Source organism: Tiliqua scincoides, chromosome 1, assembly GCF_035046505.1.
Source record: "Tiliqua scincoides isolate rTilSci1 chromosome 1, rTilSci1.hap2, whole genome shotgun sequence".
Taxonomy (NCBI): Eukaryota; Metazoa; Chordata; class Lepidosauria; order Squamata; family Scincidae; genus Tiliqua; species Tiliqua scincoides.
The window spans coordinates 61,091,810-61,118,280 of record NC_089821.1 but is presented as its reverse complement, the minus strand read 5'-3'; the positions used below and the strand labels follow the sequence as shown (position 1 = coordinate 61,118,280).

Genomic DNA, 26,471 nt, shown 5'->3' with positions numbered 1-26,471 from the left:
TCACAGCAGCCTGCTTCTCCAACCAGTCCCAACCAGCATTCAAATACCTTGGGACCTTTGCTGTGTCAAGAACTTGAGCCTGGTGGTCATGTTCTTGAGGGCTTGCTCCTGGCTGTCTGCAGACCTCTCTGGCTGTGTGTTGCACTCCTGGAAGCATTTTGGGTAACTATAAGCTTCTCACTCATTTCCTGCGTTGCCTGTAGAGCTTCTGGGAGGAAACAAAATACTGCCAATTTTGCTAGGTCCTAAGATTCTGCAACCACTATGCCTGAATTGTCTGAATTCTCTGTTGCTTGACTTCTTGCTTGAGGAGTACAGGTTGAGTCTCATTATTTGTGTGGGTTCCCTGGATGGCAAAAATTGCACTATAGCAAATCAATTTAAAAAACAAAGTCCCTTTGCTCAGGTGGTTTAAAAACAGCCTTGCTGACCTTTGTGGTGTTAAGATAGAGTCATTAAGATGGCAATCCAACAATCGGTCTCTCTCCAGGAGCTTAGAAAGGATTATCTTTCTTTCACTGTTCAGGGGGAAGGGAGGGGGTTGCTTGGAGAGAGAATGATTGGTGGATTGTCAGCTGGCTGCTCTCTCTCTCTAACTATTGTAAAGGACTGTTTTTCTTTAATTTAAAGGGCCCTTCTCATCATAAGAACATAAGAAGAGCCCTGCTGGATCAGGCCAAAGGCCCATCTAGTCCAGCTTCCTGTATCTCACAGTGGCCCACCAATTGCCCCAGGGAGCACACAAGACAACAGTCACAATCTGCATCCAGGTGTCCTTCCTTGCATCTGGCAATCAGAGGCAACCTGTCTCTAAAACTAAGAGCGTACACATACCTACTATGATTTGTAACCCATAATGAATTTTTCCTCCAGAAATTTGTCCAGTCCCCTCTTAAAGGCATCCAGGCAAGTTGCCATCACTACTTCCTTTGGCAAGGAGTTCCACAAACTAATTACACGCTGGGTAAAGAAATATTTTCTTCTGTCTATCCTAACTCTCCCAAAACTCAACTTTCGTGGATGTCTCCTGGTTCTGGTGTTATGTGAGAGGGAAAAGAGCATCTTTCTATTGGCTCTGTCCATCCCCTGCATGATTTTGTATGTCTCAATCATGTCCCCCCTCAGGTGCCTCTTTTCTAGACTGAAGAGGCCCAAACGCCGTAGCCTTTCCTCATAGGGAAGGTGCCCCAGCCCAGTAATCATTTTAGTTGCGCTCTTTTGCACCTTTTCCATCTCCACTATCCTTTTACAGATATGGCGACCAGAACTGGATGCAATACTCCAGTTGTGGCCTTACCATCGATTTGTACATCGATTTGCTCATTTTAAATCAAGTTGAGATAAAAATCTTTACAACAGTAAGAAAAGCATTTTAAAGGAGTGCATTTTTCCCCTTCACTAGGGATTAGCACATTCCTTCTCATTTGCAGTGGCCATTTGTGTTGAGTCAAATCTGTGTATAAAAAATCAGTGTATAATAAGGTTGGACCTGTACATGGTTTTGAATAGTGGAGCATGCAGTGCCTGTTCTATACTTGCTGTGATCAGTGCCAAGGTTGGAAAGAGCTCCCCATAGCTCTTCCTCCTTCCGCCAACTCCCCCCCGCTACCCAAAGTGTTGGTTTCGTACCCTCCAAAGTGGTACCCTCTACATCATCTTGTGCTGTTATTGTGAATTCTTTGCAAACTGTACACCCTGAGGATGTGAACAGGATTCTTGGAAGTGTGAGGCTGTGTGTGTATGTACTGGATGCTTGCTCATCTTAAATAATGAGATTTGCTGCGGGGGAGTGACTGAGTGGATGGCACCCAAGTTGTGAAACTCCTGCAGGAGGTGAGATTGGTGCTGTCTTTGGCTGAATTTTGGTACTGGCTTTTCTGTTTTGCTTGACTTTTTGTTCCTAATTTCTCCTGTATAGTTGCATTCTATTGCAGCTTTTGCTGCTATTTATATTGATGTGATTGTTTTATGTTTTATGTTTCTAACAGTCCAATTGTAACCACTACCCCCCTCCATTGATGCAGTGGCACCAAATTGTCGACGGCTGCATCCTGTGGTGGTGGTGGTGGGGCAGTCCAGGAGGTCTCCTCTGGATAAGGGAACATTTGTAGTAAACCTCTATTGTGTGTGTGTGTGGGGGGGGGGGAACTGAACCTGATTGCCCTGAATGCTGATTTAATGGAGATTAGGCAGCATCAGCCCCTAGGAATGGTGATTTCCTATAGGAGAGTGAACAGTGGTTGTTGAATGATTCACCTGGACTTCTCAGAGACTTTCAATTTTGGTAAGCTTTTAAATTGGCTTGCCTTACGGCAGAAGTTTCTAAATGGGGCCATGGCAACAACCGAGCCAGGGAAGCCCTGTCTCTACCCCATTAAGAGGCAAGGGGAAGGCAAAGGCAGCAAAGCTATTGCTGTGATCGCACTATTGCCAGGGGTTAAAGGGGTTTTTACTTGGCTTTACCTGAGGCTGTGCTGGCCTCTTGGGGGTTTGGGAAGCCTACGGATCCCTCTGCAGGGGTCCCTGCGCCTCCAAACGTCTGGAAATAATAAAAAGGGCACTTCTGGTTTTGTGGTGAATTGGCTTTATCCTACACCAGGGGTCGGCAACCTGCGGCTCTTTCAGCTGTCTGCTGCGGCTCCTCCCGGTGAAAGTGGCAAAGAGTGTGACAGGAGGCACCTGTGTTGGGAGTGCAGGCTGCGTCCCTCCGCCCCCTGAGCTCACTGCCCTCCTCTCCCTTCACCCCCACCTGCCCTGCATTGGTTTCCCTTTTCAATTTTGTCCGCTCTGCAGGCTTAAGGTCCCTGTTTTTTCCTTCCCCAACTCTCCAGCAGGCTCAGCCAATCAGCATCCAGCAGGCTCCTGGCTTTTTCTGTTGGAATGGCTCAGGGCCCTTCACTGGCTGACCACCAGCCAATCCTGAGCTGCCCTCCTCCTTAGCCATTGCGAGCCCTTGCAGCCCGCCTTTCCCTGAGTAGGTCCCAACTCAGTGCAAGGAGAGGCTTTTCCTCCACAGCAGAGGAGACATCCTGTGTGTCTACTCAGTTGTAAGCCCCATTACAGAGGATGAAGCTTACTCCCAGGAAAGGGTGCCTGGGATGGCAGCCTTGGCACCTGCTCCTATGCATGTCTACTCAGTTGTAAGCCCCATTACAGAGGATGAAGCTTACTCCCAGGAAAGGATGCCTGGGATGGCAGCCTTGAAGCCTGCTCAAGGCCAAGCGCAAGGACAGGTGAGTGGGAGCCTGCGCAGGTCTGTTCCAGAGTAAGCCCCGATGTAGTCCCTGGGCTACTCCCAGGAAGGTGTGGAGGGCTGTATCCTCAGCCTCCTCCTATGTAGGTCTACTCATAAGTAAGCCCCACTGTAGTCAGTGGGGCTTCCTCCCAGGAAGGTGTGGAGGGCTGTATCCTCAGCCTCCTCCTGTGCAGGTCTACTCATAAGTAAGCCCCGCTGTAGTCAGTGGGGCTTCCTCCCAGGAAAGTGTGGAGAGGACTGCAGCCTGAGAGCTCCAACCAACTTGTCTGCTCAGAAGTCCCATTGTAGCCAATGGGACTTACTCCCAGGATAGTGTGGAGAGGGTTGCAGCCTGAGTGAGGGAGGGCAGGCAGGGCAGAAGCTGGCCTGTGGTTGCCCCCCCCACCTTCACCCCCCCAGCTCTGGCTTCTTCTCTTCCCCACCTCTGGAGTCTGTGTCCTTTTATCCTTCCAGCAGGGTGCCTCTGGAAGGTGGGGGGAGTTCTTTAGTATCCATGTAAGATAAGCAGATGTCATAACCGCCATATGTATTGGAATCCTGGAAGATCTGGTGAGGAGGTAGATGTGGTGTCAGCAGTGGCCCCTTTAAGGGTAAGGCCTGGGCATCCAGCAGAGTGTGCTCTACAGCTGCAGCCACTTGAAGGCAATAGGGCCCTCAGGGATATAACGGGCACCTGAGGAAGGGGGTGTGGGTTGGAGAAGAGACTGACTGGCTTGGCTTATTGACTTTGACACTTGATTTGACTGACTTACTTTGGAATCTGACCTTGGACTGTGACTTGGCTTATTGACTTTGGACTCTGCCCTGGATGCTCTGACTGACTTTGTGACTAATGGACTGGAGTTTCATGTGTGGCTGCTGTGCCCAAGACCTGCTGAGGACCCAGGGTCTGCTGTAGTGGTGGGAGGCTGCTAGCAGGAGAGAGGACCTCTGCAGGTTGAACAGGCAAGCTACCCTGGTGGTGGGGTCCAGCAGGACTGCAGGGCAGAACCAGGGTCATTTGTTGGGGGAAAGAAGGGGAGCTAATTTGCTTAAAGTGGGACTAATTCTCCAGGCAGAGAATGGCCTTGGACTCAGGCAAAACACCATAGAGGACCAGGCGTCTGAAAACACAGGGCAAGAATGTATGACAAAACTAACTAAAAGCTACAAGAGGGGGCTACATTATAAAAATGGGACCTATAAGAGCATAAAGGTGGGGGAAAAAAACTATATATGCAGTATTATCTTCATTTTAGATGTCAAAAGGGTTTTGTGGCTCCCAAGGTTTTTCTTCCTCTGGAAAATGGGTCCAAATGGCTCATTGAGTGTTTAAGGTTGCCGACCCCTGTCCTACACAGACCAGCTTGTTCACTCTACATTATTGGAAGCCCTGTTCCGCATCCCATTGCCTGTTCTAATATACTGTTTATGAGGACACAGGACAGTGCTTTTTCAGTAGTGCCACCTAGGTTATAGAATTCCTTTCACTGGATTACAGAATTCCTTGGGCTTGCCCCAAAACTACCAGCTCCTAGAAAGCAACAAAAACACATTCAGTTCTGCTCTGCCTTCAAGTTTTGTTTATGCTTCCAGCTCTGACTTTGAATTCTTAAATTTGGTTTTCGTTTGTTTGCTTCCTTTGTTTTCCCTTTGTTGTACTTGTATTGTTTAATATATTTTTTATGATATTTTACATATGTTAGCCACACTGATAGGTGAAATGGAATTGACATTTGTGGGATATAAATATTTTAAATAAATAGTAATTTTATTATTTTAAATATAGGCCAGTTATCGGAAGCAATACTGCAGTGGAATGCTGAACCGAGATGCTGCCCAAACGTTAATAGGTGCAGCAGAAAGCTATGTTGATATTAAAGGAAAGTAAGTGTTTCATTTTAATTTCAAAGCCTGACATTCTTAAACAAAAACTCATACACTATTTCATAAATTAATTGTTGTAAATTTTAAGTTAATGTATCTAAGTTTAAAAATTTCAATACAATTTCTTTTTTTTTGTATATACATTTTATTGAAATTTTCACAATACATTATATCTATAGTAGATCCAAAACATCAAGTTTAAATTCACTCCTTACGTTTCTACATATTTTTCTTTACTTCAATATAAATTTCATTTCCACTCCCCCCTCCCTCCCCACCCCGGACTTCCCACAACATTTTAACCATTTATCATTTTATTTTTTTACCAAGATAAACTTTTGTTCATTGTATAGTTCTTATTAACATTCTAATAACATTAATGAACCCTTGACCTTCCAATTTTTCTCCAAGTAGGCTTCAAATTTATACCATTCCAAATGAAATTTCTCTAGCATTTCATCATTCAAACTTCTCGTAATTTTATCCATTTCCATCATATATATCATCTTTTGTAGCCATTCATCTATATCAGGGACTTTTTCTTGCTTCCAATACTTCGCATATATCATCCTTGCTGCTGTCACCATATACCATAATAAAGTTCTATCATTGACTGCTATTACCTCTAAGTTTAAACCTGGCAAGAACAATTCCGGACTCTAAAAAATTTCAATACAATTTCAATGGACATTGTGTAGATGCAGAAACTTTATTCATTGGTTCCAAACTAGTCGACTGTGACCCACCAACCTGGGAATCGCTGACAAATGCCCCTTTAAAGGGCGGGGAGAGGGGGATCACACTGCTGCCAGGGGAGGGTATTTTTGGCTCTTCCTGCAGTAAGCACTGCAGTCCTAGGGAGTCCAGGGTGTTACCAAAAAGGCTGTTTTGTTTAGGGGAATTATTTATATTAGCCTTCTGGAAACTTTTGGGACCATAGGCTGGATACAAGACAGCGTAGAGCAAAGAAATCCCTTGTTTAGCTTAATGAGGAGACTGGGATGAAGGTAACTTTCAATCAAAGGATTATATTTTTATTTCAAAAACACACAAAGGTAACATAATACACATGGAGAATTGATAAGTATATACTTGTCTGGTGTACCTAACTCGTGGTGGATGCATGTGCTATAATTTGAGTGCACCCGAAAAAAGAAACAGAAATGGTTAGGGTGTAGGAAGGTATTTTAGGAGTTCCTTAATCTGCTAAACCCAATTGCTGACTAAAGATGGGGGAGCAGGGAGGAATAGGTAGGGAAGAAGGGGGGGAAGTTTAGACGCAACGATATATTTACCTGTCGGGGGGGGAGAGTTGGAGGAAGAGTCTGGCCACTCCGGCCAGTGGGCAGTCAGAGAGAGACTGCATGTGCTCTGAGTTCTCTCTTATAAGATTTGTCTTGGACCTGGAAGTTGATCTAAACTGACCGGAAGTATCCCAGAGCTGTGGGCATGCTCAGTAACACACAATGGTACACGTGGAGTATGTAAACAAAAGGTGGAAGAGTCCAGAACTCAGTTATCAGCAAAACTTGGCTCTGGGGGAGGGGGAGTAGCTTACTTCCTGTTACTACAGGATTTGAGGCTGGAGGTGGCTTAATGGCTGTAATTTAGTTAACAATAGGTGGTAGACTATGCTGCCAAAGTCCTCCTCCTTTAAGGTGTTTGCATATTCAGTGATTGACTTAAACAATAAAGACATTTCCAGTGTCTCTGGAGAAAATGAGTCTTCCCAGACTGACAATCAACATGAGAGATGAGTGAGCTTAAGATTTGACTCCTTTTGTGGCCTGAAAGAGGAGTTTTAGGCCTGCATTTTAGTCCAAAATACATAACTAGATATAAAAACACAACTTGGAAGGGAAAAAGGGGATTTTCACGTAACAAGGGGTCTCCTTGTGCCTGCAAAACTGTGAAAAAAGAGAACTTTTTTCTCGGGGGGGGGGCACTTCTGGTTTTTGCAACAAAGTCAGAAGTGCCTTTTAAAAAAGAAAAAAGGTTTTGCAGGCCCTGGGGAGTCTCCCTGGAAGGGCTCCCTGGACTGCCCAAGGCTGCAGTGCTGGCTGCAGGTAAGTAAAAAATACTCCTCTAGTCCCCAGCAGCAGCATAATCCTGGGGATCATGTTGCTGTCGTCCCGTCCCCCCAACAACTTACTGTGCTCCCAACTCCCTTGTGGGAGTTTGGGAAGCACTGTTTTATAAGCATCATTGTCTGTGTTCTTGCAAGGCTTAATACATTGTATAAGTTCTGTTCCATGTTTAGCTACAAATAATACTTCTCTGTTGTTTGCACATATATTCATGGTGTACTTAGAACTGTAGCAATTGAAGTATTGTATGTGTTATATTCATATTATTTTTAATAACAGCTTCAAGGGGGTAGCCATTTAGCCTGCTTCAGCAAAAACTACAAAGTGGTTTTTTTTTAAGTGTTCACTTTGTTAAGTGAAAATTAAGTGTTAAGTTTTTTTAAGTGTTAAGTGTTTTTTAAATGTTTCACTTTGTTAAGTGAAATTAAGTGTTTTTTTTTAGTGTTCACTTTGGTTCATCTTTGTTCATGTCCCTTTTGTAATTATGGTGGAAAAATAAGGCCATTTGCCTTGGTTAGGCTTCATACTCTCAGCTTGCAACCTCCTTTCATGACCTCTTACCACTGAGCAGAGCAAGTCTTTTCTAGGCTTCTGTCCTGAGGTTACTTGCCACCTATTCTGTGGCGATGGTGGCAGCTAAGAGGGTCTTCTCTGCCACCATTGTGTCTGCATAGAATCATCCAGCTGAACTTTTTCATGTAGTCTGGGGCTTATCCCATCTTTCTCCCCCATAGATGGGGAGGAACACTGTGGCTCTCTGTGATGAGTTTACAAAGCACTTTGCAGAAAAGTCAGATTCGGCATGATTTGGACAACACATTAGGAATATATAATGTTTTCCCTTTGGCACCTGTCTATTCTACCATCTGGGATTCTTTTCAGCATGTAGGACGTGAACAGAATTCTTTGGAGTGAGAAGTGTCTGCTTGCCCGTTTGATTCTTGTCCAGCAGGGCTGTTTAGATTTGCCCAGGGAGGGCTGGATGAATGAACAGGGAGGGTGGTGAATTCATCTCTGAGGGAAGGTGTGGTGCCACTAGCATTGAAACAGGAAGTGGCTCACCTCCTTCTGAAGAAACCCTCCCTGGCACCCTCTATTTTGGATAACTTTTGTCCAGTCTCAAATATCCCATTTTTGGGCAGGATATGTTAAGGTTATGTTTGTATGGGATGGTTGGTGTAGGATCCCTGCCTTGTCCCAACGTGAGCAGGTTGCAAGAAAAACAGCAAATACAGCAGAGTACTTTCAGCAGATGTATTTGAGCAAGGGATATCACAAGTAGATTAGTCAGTAAACAGTCCAAGAGTCAGCACGAAGAGCAGTCAGTCCAAGTATAACAAATCCAAATCAGTTTCCAACAATACACAGTCAAAGGTTCAGTCCATAAGTCAGTAATAACATATACATACAGTATCCAGCCTCCTCAGTCACTGGCAGCAGTTCCACAGTTATCTCCATCAACTCCCCTACTGCTGCCCTGGAAGCTCCAGCAGACTAACCTTATGTAGTCAGCTTAGCCAATCAGTGCTGGTTTGGTCACACCCAGGGTGTGTCAGTCCCAGGTGCCTGCTGATTCTGCTGACTCAGCAATCTACACCTGCTCCCTGAACCAACTTGTAAGCTGTGGTTCTGCTTCCCTCAGAACACAAAGCTAACAGGATGATTTAATGGGTAGTGGCATCCCAGCTCCAGAGGGTCTTGGAGGAAGCTGATTATCTGAATCCATTCCAGTTTGTCTTCAGGCCACAATTCGGGATGGAGACAGCCTTGGTTGCCTTGGTGCATGATCTGTGCCTGGGAATAGTGTCCGTTAGTCCTGCTGGACAATGGTGTCCTGGGTTGGTTGGCTGGGCTTGGGCTTGTAGGCACTGTTTTGGAGTGGTTCTGCTCCTTCCTGGCCGACCCATTCCAAAAGGTGGTGCTGGGGGGTGCTTCCTTTGAGGTGTGGGTTTCCTCAAGGTTCAATTCTATGCTATTTAACATCTATGTGAAGCTTTTGGGAGAGGTCATCCAGAGATTTGAGGTGGGAGTCATCAATATGCTGATGATATCCAGCTCTTTTGTTTCCACCTGATTCCAAGGGACCAGTCGAAGTTCTGAATCATTGTTTGGAGGCAGTTGGGAGCTGGATGACGGGGAACAGGCTGAAATTAAATTCTGATAAGACAGAGGTTCTCCTTATCTGGAAATCCACGTTTCAGGTATTGGACTGTCGTCCTGCTCTGAATGGTGCACTCCTTCTGAAGAATCGGGTCCACAGCTTAGGGGTTCTCCTGGATGCACAGCTGCTCATGGACTCCCAGGTTGAGGCTGTGCAGAGGGGAGCCTTTGGTCAGTTTTGGCTGATCTGACAGCAGCAACCATACCTGAATAGGTCAGACTTGACCATGTTGACCATGCCTTAGTGACATCTAGATTAGATTACTGCAACATGCTCTACATGGTGTTGCCTTTGAAGACTGTTGGGAAACTGCAGTTGAGTGGGTATGTCCGCAAGGAACAGGGCTTTCTTGGTGATGCTACCCCAATTGTGGAACTCCCTCCCCCTATAATTAAAGAATGGCTCCCTCTTTGAGGCCATTAAAGTTCACAAAAACTATTTATTTAGGAGCTTTTAAAGTCCTTAAGACCTATTTAGGATGGTGTTTGACAGCTGTGTCAATACTTTTTACCGTGCTATCAGTCAGAACTCCATTCTCTTCATTGACTGATCATTGACAGTTCAGATGCACAAATTTTTGCCAAGTAATCAAACTGAAACTATCATCTTGCCTTATCTCCAAGGTAGATCAGAAGGCAGAGCTTTTAAACTCTGAAGTTTTGTTTCTTGTGTTTCAAGCTCAAGGGGCAGGCACTGCTTGATCATTAGAAGTAATTCTGAGATCATCAGAGGGCTGTTAATTTCTATAGTAACCTCCCTGGGAAATTCCAGCCAAAGTTAACCTTTTATTCTCCTCCTTCCATTTTGCAAATGCTGCTGCATCCTGGTTCCCTTTTGCAAATGCTTGCATTTGACAGAGGTCTTCTTTTTTCAACACCAGGGTAGGATCCTCCTTTCCATTTGAAACAAAGTCCCAGACTACAATTCAGTGCACCATTACTTAAGAATAACGTCCATGGAAAGCAGTGGGTCTACTTCTGAGTAAAAAAGGTTGCAAATATATGCAGCTGCACTTGCTCTTCTCTTTGCTGTGAACTGAATTCCACACTTCCAGTTATGTGTTCTAAGTTGTATTTTATATGTAGAGCTTCTGGTTTAACACACCAGACACCTTAAAGGTGGATTTGATTTATGGTTCTCCTGCAGTGGTTCCTAGCATTTTTCTCTTGCATATCCCTTGGCAGCCTATTGTACCCTTCATATTAGCAAAATGTTTGTAATTAATAATGTAAACCCTCATCTCCTCCATATGAAAACCCAGACTTCATGTATTCATCATAGTATTTTCTCTTTTTATCTGTTTGAAGAACAGAAGACTCTGCCTTTGCACTGTTTTGCACCAGAAGTGTGCTGAGAAATTCTGGATGATTGATCACTTTCCATATTATGTTTCAGCTTTTTCCCTGTGTTGGTTTTCAATCACTGGTTCATAGATGAATTGATGACCAAAAACTAGCAATTGGTGGGGCTTTCACAGCCAACTAGCTACCTTCCTCCCTGCTTTGCTGGCCCTGCAAGGCATTCTGGAGCACAACCTGCCTTTTTTGTTTACAGTGCACTTACTCTGATAGTGTTTACAAAAAGGTGACAGAAAACAGAATTTAAAAAGAATAAAAATTTATCTTGTGATATTTTATTATGTTTTTAATCATTCAGAGACTGTACAGTTCTTAGGTAACAATTACTGGTAGGTTATTTTTCAGGATCTGGCCTCGGGTAAAATCAGACAAAACTGTAGTCAAACACCCCCCTAACCCCTGACTTACCTGGGGGTCATAGAAAATTCCATAATTTTTGGCTCAAACCCTGCCCTCAACTTATCTATGAGATTGACTTATAGGCGAGTGTCTGTGGCCTGTAAAGTTTGGATTTTTTCCCCAATGTACTTTGTTTTGCACTTCCTTAAATTGCATATTTTTCTTGTGTTTTCAAACAGTTCGTAGATTTTTGGGGGAGTTTTATAGAATCTGTTTTGTTCCTTGCCATCCTGAATAGTTTGGTATCTGCATGTTTGACCACTTCACTGTGTAATCTCCAGATTGCTTATAAGCAAGTCGAACATTTTTTTAAATAGTCAAAGACTTGGAACAGAAGTTACCAATCCAGGAGTGAAATGTAAACATCCACCATAGATAGATAGATATCTCTCATCCAGTCTTGATGTGTTGGGTCCAAGGAGTTGGGCATTTATTTTTCAGTAGGGTAGTGTGTCAGTGATGCAGAAGCCACGTGTTAACCAGTGGGTCTTAGTGTGGCCCTGCTGAGGAGTGACAAGGAAATCTCATTGAAATATGTCTATCTAATCCATGACTGCTTGGGATGCTGGTTGGAGAAGCTACATCTCTTAATAGCAAGAGTAACTTTTCTCCCCTTTCACGTATATAGAGAGTTATCTGGAGAGCGAGTTGAAGAATTCCAGAATTAACTGCTGCTTTGAGTTTTCAGGCACATTACTCTCTCACAACCAGTTGGAGAATGTGAGCTGTTTGAAGAAGAGAGAAGTTTTCTTCAAGCTAAAAACTTTTGCATCTTTTTCCTTATGCCATGGTTCTCAAATTCCCTAGGAGTTTGAGTCCTGAGATAAGACTTTGTTGGGGTGGAGAAAGCAGCAGCTATGCGATTCTCAGGATTGTGTTGCTGTGGGGCAGAGGGGGCTTTTTTCTAATGTGCTCTACTTGCTGCTGGGGTTTGGGGGTGTGTGAGGAACCCTGCGGGGCCCTCTGCAGGGCTCCCTGTATCTTGTAAACGGTAAAAAAGAAATTGATCATGACACACTTTGTGATCGCAGAACTGGAAGTGGATTGGGATTAATTTTTTTTACTTTCAAACATAATTTAAAATGTTGCTTGTGTCTTTAAGTCATGAATTTAAACACATTGTAGTATCTAGTGCCAACGTTTCACTTTCAACTGTGGGAAGCATCTTCACGGGGTTACAAAGAATTTGTATCTGTTACTGGCCATCAGCTTAACTGCCAGCTCCTGCTTGAATTTTTAAAGGCATTGCAACAGTCTTTGCCTGTTCATAATTACCTTGGTTTCCCACATAAGTGCCTTGTCAATTTTAAAAAAACTGATGGTGTACCTTGACAATTGTAGTACCCTGGCAGTGTGCCGTGAAATGAAAAGGTTGAAAATCCCTGCTGTAGATTCTAGTATGGTATTGTTGCACTGTAGAAAGAACCTGAGTCTGATTAAAATTTATTTGGTGACCATTTCTCACAGCATGCTCTGCCACTGCTGATTTTTCACTTTGCTGTAAGTGGCAGTGACATTCATGTTCCTTTAGTCCAGTAATCGTGCTCCTATTTGTGGTCCCTATGTCGACTTTCCCACACTCGCAAGGAGTACGATATACACCAGCCATGGAAAGTAGTGACCTTTTTATCCTTCATGGATCACAACACCTGAGATATCTTTTTGGTAGGCCAATAGATGGGTCTGAGATTGGCTTTCTCCAATATTCTCCCAATCTTATTCGTGATGTTCCTCCCTACTCCCCCACCATGGTTTGCCATGTTTTGCTGTTCTCCCCCTGAGCACTATTTCTAAATGAGACTAAAACCCCAAGGTCATTTATGTTTTTTATTTTAAACTGTAGTTTGGCCCTTGGGGTTGGAGATTGGGGCACCATGTTTGAGTGGTTGCATTTCTACCTGTCAGGTTCTAGAAAGTGGTGCAGTGTGATGTTTGTCCTATGGCAATAATGCTATAGTGTTCCTCAGGGCTTTGTTTTATCTGCTATGATGTTTAACATCTACATGAAACTGCTGGGAGAGATCATTCAGGAATCTGTAGTGAAATGTCAACAGTGTACTGATGGCACTCTACCTGCCTCTGCTTTTCATTTGCTTCAGCTGGGACATTAGAACTTTCTTCTTTCTTTATTCCTTTAGCTGGTGTTTGGGATGACAGGTTGTTTTCTAAGCCAATATGCTGCTGGAGGTGCCGCAGGTTTTGATGTATTAATCACAAAGTGCTTCTATTCATTGCGATCCATGGCAATGATTCTTGCTGTATCAGTGGGCATTCGCTGGTTCTTTGGATCATCTTCTATATGTTTTAGCCGTGTTTTCTTTGGTGCCTTTTGCTGTGTTCTCCAGCTGTCAGGTCACTGTTGCCAAAGAAGTTTGTTTGAAATCCAGATGGTATCCAATCTGCAAACATGGCCAAACAGAGCCTTTATTTTTGAATCTGTTCCATGATTGTTGGTTGATGAGGCAGTAGAACTACTGGAGAATTTCTGGAGTTGGTAATGACACCAAGTAACCCGGGTTCAAGTAACCCAGGATGTGTGTATTCAATCCATGTTTAATGGGAATGTGTTTCCTCCTATAAGACTCAAGTTTGCAGCTTAAGGGTTTTGTTAGAAACTAACTCTTTCTTCCAAAGTTTCTATGCATCTCTACTCAGAAGTAAGTTCCATTGAGTTCAAAGGGGCTTATTCCTAGGAAAGTGTGGATAGGATTGCAGCCTAAGTGGCTTTTGTGGCACAAAATGCTTTTCATCAACTTATACTGGTACACCAGCCTCAGGCCGTCTTGGACTTGGTAACATCCAGATTTGATTACTGCAATGTGTTGTACATGGAGCTACCTTTGATTCCCACTTGGAAACTTCAGTTGGTTCAAAGTAGAGTGGCCAGGCTATTGACTGGAATTGGCTGATCAATACATAGCTCACCAGTATTAAATTTTTTTCACTGGCTTCCAGTTTGTTTTCAGGCACATGTCAAGGTGCTGGTTTTGACATATAAAGCCTGATATGGCTTGGGACCAGAGTATTTGAAGGACCACCTGCTCCCATATGATCCTGCTTGTTCATTAAGATCTTCATCAGAGGACCTGATCTGGGTACCCTCAACTTCAGAAGCTAGGTGGGTTTATTTATTTTTGTTTGTTTAAAAAAATATATCCCACCCATCTTGCAAGGACACAGGAAGGTTTACAACAAGAATTAAAGCATAAAAATTAAGAACAATAATAAAATGTAATATGCAACTAAAACAGTATTACAGAGAGATAATCAACCCATCTTTGAGGGACAGAATTATAACAAATAGGCAAAGGCCTGGTGAAAAAGCCAGACTTCCAGATGGCAGCGAAAAATCTGCAAAGAGGACTACCAACTGAGCCTCCAAAGAGAGGGAGTTCCACATGATAGAGACTGCTGCTGAGAAGTCTTTCTCATGGGTTACTGCTTGCCTGCCCTTTGACAGTTGTGGAACTCACAAGAATGTCCCTAATAGATCTCACAAGGATGGAATGTTCAAGTGGAAGAAGGTGGACTTTCAGATACTTTGGTCTCAGGCCATTTAGGGCTTTAAAAGTGAAAACCAGCACCTTGAATTGCACCTGGAAACAAACTGGCAACCCAATGCAGCTGGAGTGACATAGGTGTAGCATGATGATAAAGCTTCACCCCCACCAAAACTGATACATTTTTTATCAGCTGAAGTTTCAGAATAGTCTTCAAAGACAGCTCCAAGTAGGCTGTGCTACAGTAGTCTAACTGAAAGGCAACTTAGGCATGGCTAACCATGACTATGTTTGCTTGAGACACAAATAGGCACAGCAGGCACATCAGCTGATGCTGGGCAAATATACAGTAGGCCATAGTTGTAATCTAGACTTCTAGGAACAGTGCTGCATCCAGGAGCATTCCCAAGCTGTGGATCTTGTCCCACAAGGGAAGTGCAGCCCCATCAAGAACTGGAGAACACACCATTGCCATATCAGCAGGTCTCCTAATCAGGAGAACCTCCATCTTGTTTGTTTTCATTTTAGTTTATTTGTCCTTATCAAACACTTTGCTGCCTCCAAACATTGATTCAGAACATTCTCAACGTTTTCATCTGGGAAAGATAATGAGATGTGGTGTTCACATATTGGTGGCACCTAAAAGCTTATAGATAGGGTCTTCTGGGTAGTGGCACTCTAATTTTGGAATTTTCTCCCCAGAGATACTCTCCTGGTGCCTATGTTATTACCTGTTAGGTGCCAGGTAAAGATGTTTACATCCTCCCAGGCTTTTAGTAGATATTTTAAAGCTGTTTTTTAAAACCTTTTTGATTTATTGCCAGTTTGTTGCTGATGGTTTTATCATTGGCTTCCTCTTGCTGTTTTTATTTTTAATTGCTGCATTTGTTAAGGTAATTGCTTTAATTTTTGCTGTTGTTCGCTTGGAAGTTGTTTTTCTGAAAGACAAAATTCAAATGTTTTCAGTGAATGAATGAATAAAATGAATGACTTTGAGCAGGCAGAGGTATAGGCAAGAATTTTCACTCCTCTGAATCAGAAGGTATGGCTTACAGACTTCTGTACCCTTTTCAGATAGGAATGCCTTTAGAGGTTCAGCTATAAGGGTGAAGTCACTCTTTGACTGCAGTGACCACTGAAGTATAAAATGGTGAAGCTGGATTCCCACTTTTTTCAGTCAGTTCTTCTTCAGTGTCCTCTCTTGTCTCATCTGTGATGGATTAACTTTGGCACATGGACTAGCAGACAGAACCTTTTAACCAGGCTGTTCAGCTCTGCCACCAAGAAGCCAGATCACCCTGTTGGCACAACTGAATGTTCACAGGCGCCTCTACAGAAAACGGCTGGGATCCTGCTCTGAACCAAGATGAGACTTGTGTTGAAAACCAGAGCAGGGCGTCATTATTTAATTTCATAACATGGGAAGTACATTGTTCTTTTTCAGTGCAAGGAACAAATGAAAAATAAAACTTGTCTTTTGCGCTAACAGAAGACAAATGATTAAGCAAAATCATTTTGAAGTTGTGTGGTCATGAATGACAGATATTGCATATGCATGTAAAACGAATGGGAGGGACTATAAAAGTTCACCTCTGATCTTCTCAACATGGTAGTCAGCAAATTAATATACAGGTCCAGCCTATTTATACAAGGATTTTTTATACATGGATTTGACTCAACAAGAATGGCCCCTGCAAATGAGAAGGAATGTGCTGATCCCTGGAGAAGGGGGAAATGCACCCCTTTAAAATCAGTTTAAAAAACTGGTCCTTTAACAATAGTCTCCTTAATGAGAGAGAGAGAGAGAGAGAGGGCAGCTGGCTGACAATCCATCAAACCTTCTCTCTCCAGCAACCCCTCCCTTCCCCCTGAGTACTTGAAAGAAAGGTGATCACTTTGCATCGGTGAAGGGAGGGGCTGAGTGAAGCTTTCTAAGCTCTTGGAGGAGGACTGGTTAATGGATTGACTCTTACCTTAGAGTCAAAAGGTCAGCAAGGCTGTTTTTAAATCAACAGAGCAAGGGAAATTTGTTTTTTTTAATTGATTTGCTATAGTTCGTTTTTGGCCATCCACCTGAGTGCTTGGAAGGGAACCCATGCAAATAATTAGTCTCTACCTGTATTTGCTTTCTCACAAAAGAAAAAAATCATGAGCTGCTGGTTTTGCTATCTGATTGTGTCCTCCTCATAAGTCTTCTTTTGGACTCTGTTACCATTTTAGTTGTAGACAGACTGACATCCGAGAAGAAGATCCTGCACACACTGAAAGGTTGCTGCTGGGTTGAAAATCTGTATGATAGATACAGATAGATAGAATAGTATGATAATGGAGAGATAAAGCAGTATGAAATGAATTGCAAAGAACATTATGTGCAAAGAACATCACAAACTTGTAAAAGAGAAATTAGATGGTGCAGCAATGAAGATTGAAATAAAAGTTGTCTTATTGTGTTTTTAACCCAGAGGTTTGCTGTGCTGAAGAGCACCTTTCCATAATCAAGCCCTTTTCCTCCTTGAAACTGGATGCTGATCAGAAAGCGGTACATATCACTGACTTTCTGATTTAAACCCAGAAAAGATGCCTCAAATATGATATGCTCATAGACATGGAAAATGTGGCAGAAGTCCACAGCATGCCTCTCAGAAACTTAATGGATATGCTTGTTCAATCTGAATAATTAACTGTTGTAGCTTGTTTGTGTTCTTCGTGCCAGGATATGTAGCACAGATATGGAGCTCTCTGATAATAAGTAGCATTTGTAGTGCCTTCTGAGTATGCAGAGTGCTCCACATGTATTTACTTGATGAAGTCCTTACAACACCTTTATATGGTAAATGTATTATTATTCCTATATTGCTGCTGGGGAGCTGAGATCAACAACTCAATCCTATATTACTTCCCCCGCACTGATGCAGTGGGGCAAGAGTAGCTTGCGCTGTATCCTTCGGGGAATTTTGCAATCTGGAGGTCTCCTTAGGGTGAGGGAACCCTTGTCTGCTTGCCCTGGGGAAAGCTCCAGCAAATGCATTGGGTGTACTTGGACCTGCTCTAGCTAAATTGCTGGCGCAAGTCCAAGTGGATCTATGTCGGATCAGGCCCTGGAAGAGGGATGGGATATGGCCTACACCATGGCTTCCTCATGAGGAAGCTGCTTGAACAATTCACTAAAAAGGCTATACTATATCTCCAAAACTAGACGTGATAGGGCAAAACAGATGTCATTTTTGGAATCGGCAACCCAAATTCATATCAAACCACCATAAAGTTTGGGAAAAACTTTTCTGACCCTCAATTTTGTAGGCCTGTGTTATCGAACATCTGGGGTGATATTGGTCTCCAGATACAGAAAGATCTTTCTATCCAGGAAATGCAAGACAATGTTTGGTCTCTTGCCTGGAGAGTACTCGGCAGTGATAAGGAGGAACATGTGAAACTAGCCTTGCTCCAGAGCACAGTGATAAAGCTATATCTGGAGATATAGCACTTACTCAGAGCTATGGGATGGAGAGCACTCTATAGGAACTACTGATACTGTAGATCTATATCAGTACTAGTACTATATCAGTACTCACACAGTTGATAGCAGAGACACGTGATAATCCTGAAGGTTCAGGGGTGGGAGGAGGGATAGAGACAGAGATGCAACATCAATACATTGTGGTTGGAATCCTTCCCCCTTTGCTTACCTGTGGTGGGGCACACTGTACTTGCTTTCCCTATTGGAATGGTGAGGTAAAGGTTCTAATTGGATGTTAGTGTGTGGAGTCTTCCTGGGGCAGACTTCCTACAATTAGAATTCTTAGAAGACAAGTGTTAACAAACTGTCTTGCCGTATGTGTTGTGAGGGACAAGAGGCTGTGTTTGCAGAGTGCTCCCTTTGTGTATCATATGCCCTTTCACATGGTTTGAGAGACAAGAGAAATATGGAGTCCTCTGGCATGGGGTCAGCTTCTTGCCATGTCAGTCAGCCTGCACACTCCAGTTTGTCACCTTTTGTGACAGTTGGAGACCATCTAACAGAACGCTTGTTCCACAAGTGCTAGGTGCCTTTAGGATTGGGGCCACAATTTATAAATAGACACAAAGGAGACAACAGAGGATGGGGAGTGATGGCAGGGTAAACGGAGGAAGTCAGTGCAGTTGCTTTATGTACACATATGCAGGTATTGTTGCATTTGAGCAATGGGACTAGAGTTTTCTTCCAACACTGCAGAAAATGTGGTTTTGATTAAGGAGTTGAAGGAAGACAGGAAGCATATAGTAATGTCATGTAATGTATAGCATAACTTCAGTAATGATGAGAATCTTATTGTGTTCATATGTAATTTCTGTTAACTACGTTTTAAATGTTCTAGGTTCATGAATATTCATGAAGTAAAGACATACTGGGAAAGCAAAGGAATACTAGTAACCATTAAAAAATGGCTATCTGATTGGGTATACAATGTAAAAGAGGAAAAATCTAAACCATCAAGGTTAGTACAAAACAATATTTCCTAAAACATGAATGAAATAACCAGTGACATGCTTACAACATGTTCATGATTCATAAGAATAAGGCTGCCATAAGGTTTTTGTGGTCTGATTGGCAACAGAGTACCATTGGATCTTCTTTTGCCCTGCAGAGGTTCCATGCTTAGTTAAATGTGAGCAGTGGAAATTACATACTCTGAGTAAGATTTGTTTTGCTTCTTCCTTCTCAGTTGCTAGGTGGCTGTACTAGATCAGGAAGGATAGCCTAAAAGAGAGACTTAAATGAGAAAACTAGAGTCTCAGGATGCATTTTCTTCTTTGGAGGGCCAAGTATCTCATTAGATGCTTTCATCTTGTGTCTAAAGGACAGGGAAGCAGACAATGAGAAGGCTGCATTATGCCTCTCCTGGAAGTTGGAGATGGTCTAGTTGAGTTAGACCCTTCCCTTTCCACTGCCAGAGATGAGTGCAAGGGAACAAACGACTTGGTTGTGGAAAACTGAATACAGGGTGGGGGGCATTTCCACAGATCCCATATCAGCTTTTCACTTACCCACAGATGTGGAGGTCCCCATTAGCTTAAGGACTCACTCCAGCCGAAAAGTCTTGCTTTAACAGGTTGCTATAAGCTTACATACTTATGGGGACCTTCAGGCTCCCTCCTAGCAGCCTGCTCATTTGAAAAAGAACCAAAGCAAGATTAACAGGAACTTAACTGCTTCTCTTAATCTCCGTCTAGTTTTTGTTTTTTTCCAAATATTCTGACTGCTGGGAGGCCATCTAAATGTTGCTGTGTGCTTGTAAGCTTTCAGCAACGTGGTTTAAGCAAGATGTTTTCACTGAGGTAAGTCTTCAAACAAGTTAATGGGAGCGTGGGGGCGAGCCCTTTTGTGTGTCCCCCTTCGCACACATATACTTGTTTTAGAAACTCACCCAGCCAAAAAGTCTTGTTTAAACCAGGTTGCTATAAGCTTGCAAGCTAATAGTGATCTTCAGGCTGCTTTGCAGTAGTAGCCTAGACATTTGGGGAAATAAAAAAAAACCTAGATAGAAGATAACAGGAAGTGGTTAAGTTCTGCTTGCATTAATTTTTTTTTTCCAAGTGACCAGGTTGCCAGGAGGCAGCCTGAAGGTCACTATAAGCTTGTAAGCTTAAAGTGACATGGTTTAAGCAGGACATTTGGCTGGGTAACTTTTTAAAACAAGCTACGAGGTGCTGAGGGGACACTGGGGGGTGCCGAGACAGGTGTACTCCATATCCACAGTTTCTGGTATTGGGGGGCAGGAACCTATCCGCCGCGGATACTGGGACATGCCTGTACAAACAAGTAGGGAAGGAAGGCACAGCAACGCAGGTCTCAGATCGATATTAGTGAGGCGAAAAGGAGTGCAACAGAGTTGTGCGCTGCTACTGTTGGGTGCTCCTCTCTTTAAGAAATAGAGTTTTCTCAAAGATCCCATTGTATGAGCCACTGGGACTTTTAGCTTACTAAAGGGAGTGTTGCCTAGCCAAGTGCCACTACCTTGATCCATGGGGCTTAGCATATGTCTGATTTTGCGGATTGATAATGCCAGACTGAATATGATGTTAAAAAAAAGAAACAATTGTTTGGGTCTGGATGTTGTAAATGATTTTGCAATTAACCAAGAACTCAATCTCTTTTCTTCTCTCCCCTTCCACAGAAATAAGTTCCTGAAATTGTGTCACCAAATAGTGTTTACAGACGAATTTGAATGTATGAGTATCATTGTAACATTTTTGAACTTCTTTCCTATTAGTCTGAATTTTGTCGAAAGTGTCAATACAGTATATCTTCAACAACTAAAACTCAATAACTACTATTTTCTGAGTTTGTATATAATTGAAGCAATATTGAAGGTACTGACTATATTAATGGTAATTTTGATCTGTGATTATGTTTTATAAAATATGATTTTAATTTCACTTTACTAGTAGTGTATTCTATTCAACAAGTGAAAATGTTCAAATACCTAGGAGTTCTATTCCATTTTAGGCATTTGTGGACAGTGCACCTCCCATCAGCAATTCATAAAAGCAGTATAATAGCTCAAGCAATCAGTCGATTTTTTAATGCTTGGCGTAATTCCTTTATACCTGCAGCGCTCCAGACATTTCATACTAAGGTAATGGCACAGCTCCTATATGGCATTCCTATTTGGATCTCTGCCTTCTGCATCACGGTTGAGAGGATTCAGTCTCTCTTCCTATACAAAATCTTTGTAGTACCTCGATGCATTCCTTATGCTGTTTTATGTCTGGAAGCTGGCCAAAATAAAGTGGAGTTTCTAGTTTTGCTTTACTTTTTCTAGTTTGGCTTTACTTTAATGTACATCATTGTACATTAGTGTATGAAATGTACATCATTTCTAATGTACATCATTACTAATGTACATCATTGTACATGACTACTACTAATGCACATCATTGTACATTAGTGTATGAAAACATATATAAATATATAAGTGCAAGCATAGTATCAGAACTTAACGTCTTCAGCTTATTGTCAACTGTTGTTTTCAACAGGCTTTTGCAATGGGAAAAGCCTACCTCTATCACCACTGGAATCAATTTGAACTTCTAATTGTAGTAGTAGGAATTATAGATGTCATGCTTCTTAATCTCTTTTCGTCAATTGGTTCGCCTTACGAGGTGCTTTCTACGGTCACGGTATTCCGGACTATTCGTGTTTTAAGAATTCTGCGGCTCTTCAAGGTAAAAGTTTCTATCATTTTTCAACAGCTGGGGTGCTAGTTGAAATCTTTATGGTTTTGAAATATGAAAAATTTAAAACAAGTAAATATTTTCTCTTCATTCATATTAATCTAGTGAAAATCTATTTAATGCATTTTGGTTTTTAAAACTGAAGATAATCTAAAACTACAGTACCTAATTTGGGGAGACAGAGCAGGCAGTGAAAGGAATTTCCTCCCCACCTTACCCATTACCATTTTAACATGAAAACAGTGCTAAACATAGAGCAAGTTTCTGTCACCAGTCAGTGTCTATGAGTGTGATTTTGGCAGTGGAGCCTTCTTTGAGAGAGTTCCTGTTAGGGATGCTGGAACCTGATCAAGCGGGTTAGTGTGTAGTAGATATATTGAGTAGATATAGTATATATATTGAGATAGACTCAGTATACTCCTTCCTGCTCTTCACGGCAGTCCAGTCCTATACAACCATGCCAAAGCAGCAGCACCAGCATGGATCACGCTGCGTCCTGTGGAGGAAGTTGCAACTCTTGAGGTCTTCTTGGGGTAAGGGCACATTCATCCTCTTGCCCCAGGGTAAGCTCCAGCTGGCAATGTGGCAATGCACCTATTAAATAGCTGATGCAAGTCTGCATTGCCTTCTGTTGGCGTATCTGGCCTGTGAAGCAGTGACATGCGGTGAGATCCAAGGCTGGGGAGGCACTGTGCATGGCACTTGTTGACCTGGAAGTATGGTGATGATGTCATTATGTCACCATCAAACTTCTGGATCGCTGAGTACAACCTATTCCATTCCTTCTTGGTCTCCTAGCCCTGAGTAAGAAAGAGGTTGACCCTTTCTAGTTGATAGAAGTATAGCCAGATCCACCTAGGTGCAGTTTGGACATCGTATATTTGAGAGAGTTGTGATGTTACACACTCTTTAGATTGGCAGCCCAATCTACCATAAATACCCCTATGGTGATGCAGCAGTGCCAACGCAGCGTCCATTGTATCCTGCAGAGAAGTTCTAGCATGTTGAGGCCTCCTTGGGGTAAGCCCCAGCTGCCACCATGAGACAACTTGGATCTGCACCAGCAGTATCACTGGCACAAGTCCACATTGACCCATGAAGGTTGATGAGACCCTGGATGGGATAGGATTCAGTGGGTGCTCTGCTGTTGAACTTGTCCCCTTCCTGGACCTGATACATCCTAACCCACTTCCTGATCTGCCCCATTCCACCCCTGACCCCTGTGCTATCTTACCTGCATCAGTGGGTGTCCTTGGTCTGTCTTTGCTTGGATGCAGCCACTTACCCTTTCAATGGTGGCATGTTTGCAACAGCCATGAAGTGTATTAGGCCAGCAGAAAGTGTGTTCAGCATAATACACCCTTAAGATTAGGCTGTGAATTTGTAGTTAAGGGACTCCCTGGGATACACTTGATTTTTGTCTATTTCTGAAAGTCTCTCAATCATTATTTCTTTCTCTCACATATGCAAGTTGATGGCTCATTTTGTCTACTTACACAGTTATTTAATTATTATTTTTATAGCTTTAAAAAAAAAAAAGTTGTAAATATTTCCCCAAACTGGGAGGGAGCTCCTCTTTGGGTGATAAAAATTTGGTTGGTTTTCTGATTTGGAAGAGAGTGTAACTTTTTCTTGACAGCTTTCCATTTAATTGAACAGATCAGAACTTAATAGTAAACCCAACTTCTCTCAGCCCACCCTCACTGTGGAGTTTTGCAGACAGCTGTTGTACAAATGTTGTACAGCTGTTGTACAAATGTCATTAGAGACATTTGTAGAGTCTGGCTGTAGTCTTATGTTCCTTCTGCTTCTTACTTCACTCCACTCCTTTGATGACTCCCACACCAGTCTTTTGAACCCAAAGTGACTTGACAAGAACCTCCATGTTGGAATGGGTGCAGCTATCACCTCTGACTTCTGACACCCCAAACTTACAATGACTTTGCTGATTAGCTGCTCTTGCAACTCTATTCAAAGATTCTGTTTTTGTGAATATTTCGGAAAAGATTGTATGTCCTTGGTGAATGGTAGCCCTTGGTGGATACTGCTGAAGGATTTATAATGAGCTGGCATGAACATTGACACTGTCACACAAATAACAGCAATATTTTGTATGTAGACATGATTTCTAATATGTTACTCATTTCAGCACATGATACCTAGAATAATAGATTCATTGGATAAACAAATAAACAGGCAGCTCACTTTCCGGTATGATATTGCCAAAGGATATGTTCAGGGCGAAGAAGATATAAAATGTTTAATTGGACAGATTGCTGGCCATCAGAAAGTTTTCACAGTGAGTAAAATAACTAATTGCTATGAGCAATAGTAAAATTGATTTGTAATGCCATTCTTGATTTATATATTGTTTAATGTCTGGAATATTGTTTGAGAAGAACTGCGTACAAAATCACCAAACCAGTGGCTGTGGTAACATAAAAAGGCAGGGCACAGATGATGGGAGTGAAAGATGAGGCTAGGATACCTCAAAACAGAAAGTTGCTAGAGGGGTTGCAAGGCACTAAGTGTTTCAGGGAGTTTTCACCGCAGCATGCAAGGGGCCACTGTTACGTGAAAATCCCCTTTTGCCTTTTAGTGGTGATTTTCTCTCTATCTGGTTATGTACTATGGACTAAAATATCATGCAGGCTAAACCTCAGCACACAGGCCACAATCGGGTCAAGTCACAAGCTTACACAGTCTCCACCTCCCTGTGGTTACATTACTGTATTCATTGTATAGTTTTAACCCAATCACTGTTTAAGAACTGTATGCAAAAGTGTCTCCTAATCCAATCACTGTTTATGCAAACACTTTATAGGAGGAAGTCTGGCATCTTAAATCCACCTCCCTATGAAGAAGTCTGGCATCTTAAATCCAGCTCCCTATGGTCACACACACAATAATTCTCCTAAACAATACAGCCCTTTTGGTAACACCACTCCCCCTCCCCTTCAGAGCCATTCCAGGCATACACCTCTGTTTTGCTCCCCCTATCTGGAATGGCTCTGTGGGGGAGGGCCCCTTGCATGCTGTGGTGAGACTCCCTGCAAAACTTAGTGCCTTGCACCCCGTCTAGCTATACCACTGCCAGTTACAAGACCAAAAGTAAGAACTGAACTTCTATAATTCAGTTCAGTTTTAATCAAGCACCACTTTAGCATAAGGCGGGTGGCTTTATGGGCATACACTTTATGTATCATAGCATAAGGCGGGGTGGCTAAAATTGTTTAACGTAAGAGCCACATATGATAAATTTCAGATGCTTGAGATCCGCAGTATTTAAGAAGCATTTAAAATTCTTAAGTATATTTAGTCACCATGAACATTAAACTTATGTTTTAATCAGCTGACTCAGTTTATACCCGATAAATAATTATAAAGCTTGAATATTTATTTACCTTTTATATTAATTGTGGTGTAAAAAGGTGTTTAGCCAACATATTTCTGTGAGCCACACATTATGTGTCAAAGAGCCTCATGTTGCTTGCGAGCCTCATGTAGCTTGTGGCTTATGTCAGGGGTGGCTCGCGGTCTAGCCACCCCTGACATAAGCTGACCAGGCCATTCTTCACTATAGTAGATATACAGACTGTCATATATCACTATTCTATTTAAAGTGTGTAGGGAACACACATATAGGTAGTTGGTGGGAGTGCCTACCTAAAGAGCATGAGCCAGACCAGTATGGTGGCTACTGCATATACTAGTGGCAAGGAACCTCAGATCTACAGGCCAGGAAGCACTGGTGTAGCTGCAGGGTGGGGGGAGGCTCGGGGGCAAATGCCCCAGGTGGTAGGTACCCGCAGGAAGTGGTGGCACTATAACCCTTCTCCCTACTGACATATTTTTTTTTTTCATTTTTGGGCCAGTTTTCAGGCCTGTGTTTGAGGCTACCTGTGGCCTCCAGAAGGCTCTCTATGTCCCTTAGAATGACAAAAAAGGGCACTTTTTTTGGGGGGGGGGGAAACGGTTTTTGGAAAATCCCATGGGGAAAGAGCTTGAACATTTTTTGCAAATTACAGCTCAAGAATAAGGAAATAAGTGTTTTCAATACATATGTCTTTCTCAAAAGTTAAAGGAAAACCAGCTCTTTCCAAAAGCAACCCAGTGCATATGCCATGCTTATACTAAGATCAGGAGTATGCCACAGGCTTACCCCTTATTCTTTTTCTCATGATCATGAATTCCACCATCATTTCCCAAGTTTCATTTTCAAATGGAATCCACTTCATGGTTTAATTGCTCTTTGGAATAGGGACAAAAAATTATAAATAATGAAAAATAAGTAAAATAAAAATAAACAAATAATATGCAGTCTTTAGTACCAATGAATAATTGTTATAATTACCCGTTGGAAGTAAGAGATGAAATACTATATTGCAAGATAATATGTGTTTTGCTTATTACAAAATGCATTTTCTTTTTCCTTTTTTACAGGAAATAAGTCAAATATTGGAAATAAACAAACAAGATGCTATGAAGGAGTTAGGTATGTGTTGACATCTTACAAATCGCTGTGCTGTTATTGGTCCTAATATAGAAGGAATTTTTACGTTTATTTACAATGTGTGTTTATCCAGAAGTAAGTCCCACTGTGTCCAGTGGGGCTTACTTCCAGGAAAG

General features: G+C 42.4%; 1 protein-coding gene across 1 annotated transcript in view; it reads left to right on the top strand.

Moving 5' to 3' along the window:
- Positions 1-26,471, top strand: part of LOC136644077 (solute carrier family 9 member C1-like) — a 107,824-nt gene that overhangs the window by 31,877 nt on the left and 49,476 nt on the right. The window contains exons 13-18 of the mRNA XM_066619591.1: positions 5,025-5,122; positions 18,983-19,102; positions 20,783-20,978; positions 21,645-21,833; positions 23,992-24,141; positions 26,286-26,337. Coding sequence (XP_066475688.1) covers positions 5,025-5,122; positions 18,983-19,102; positions 20,783-20,978; positions 21,645-21,833; positions 23,992-24,141; positions 26,286-26,337 — 805 coding nt within the window. The remainder of the gene's footprint in view (positions 1-5,024; positions 5,123-18,982; positions 19,103-20,782; positions 20,979-21,644; positions 21,834-23,991; positions 24,142-26,285; positions 26,338-26,471) is intronic.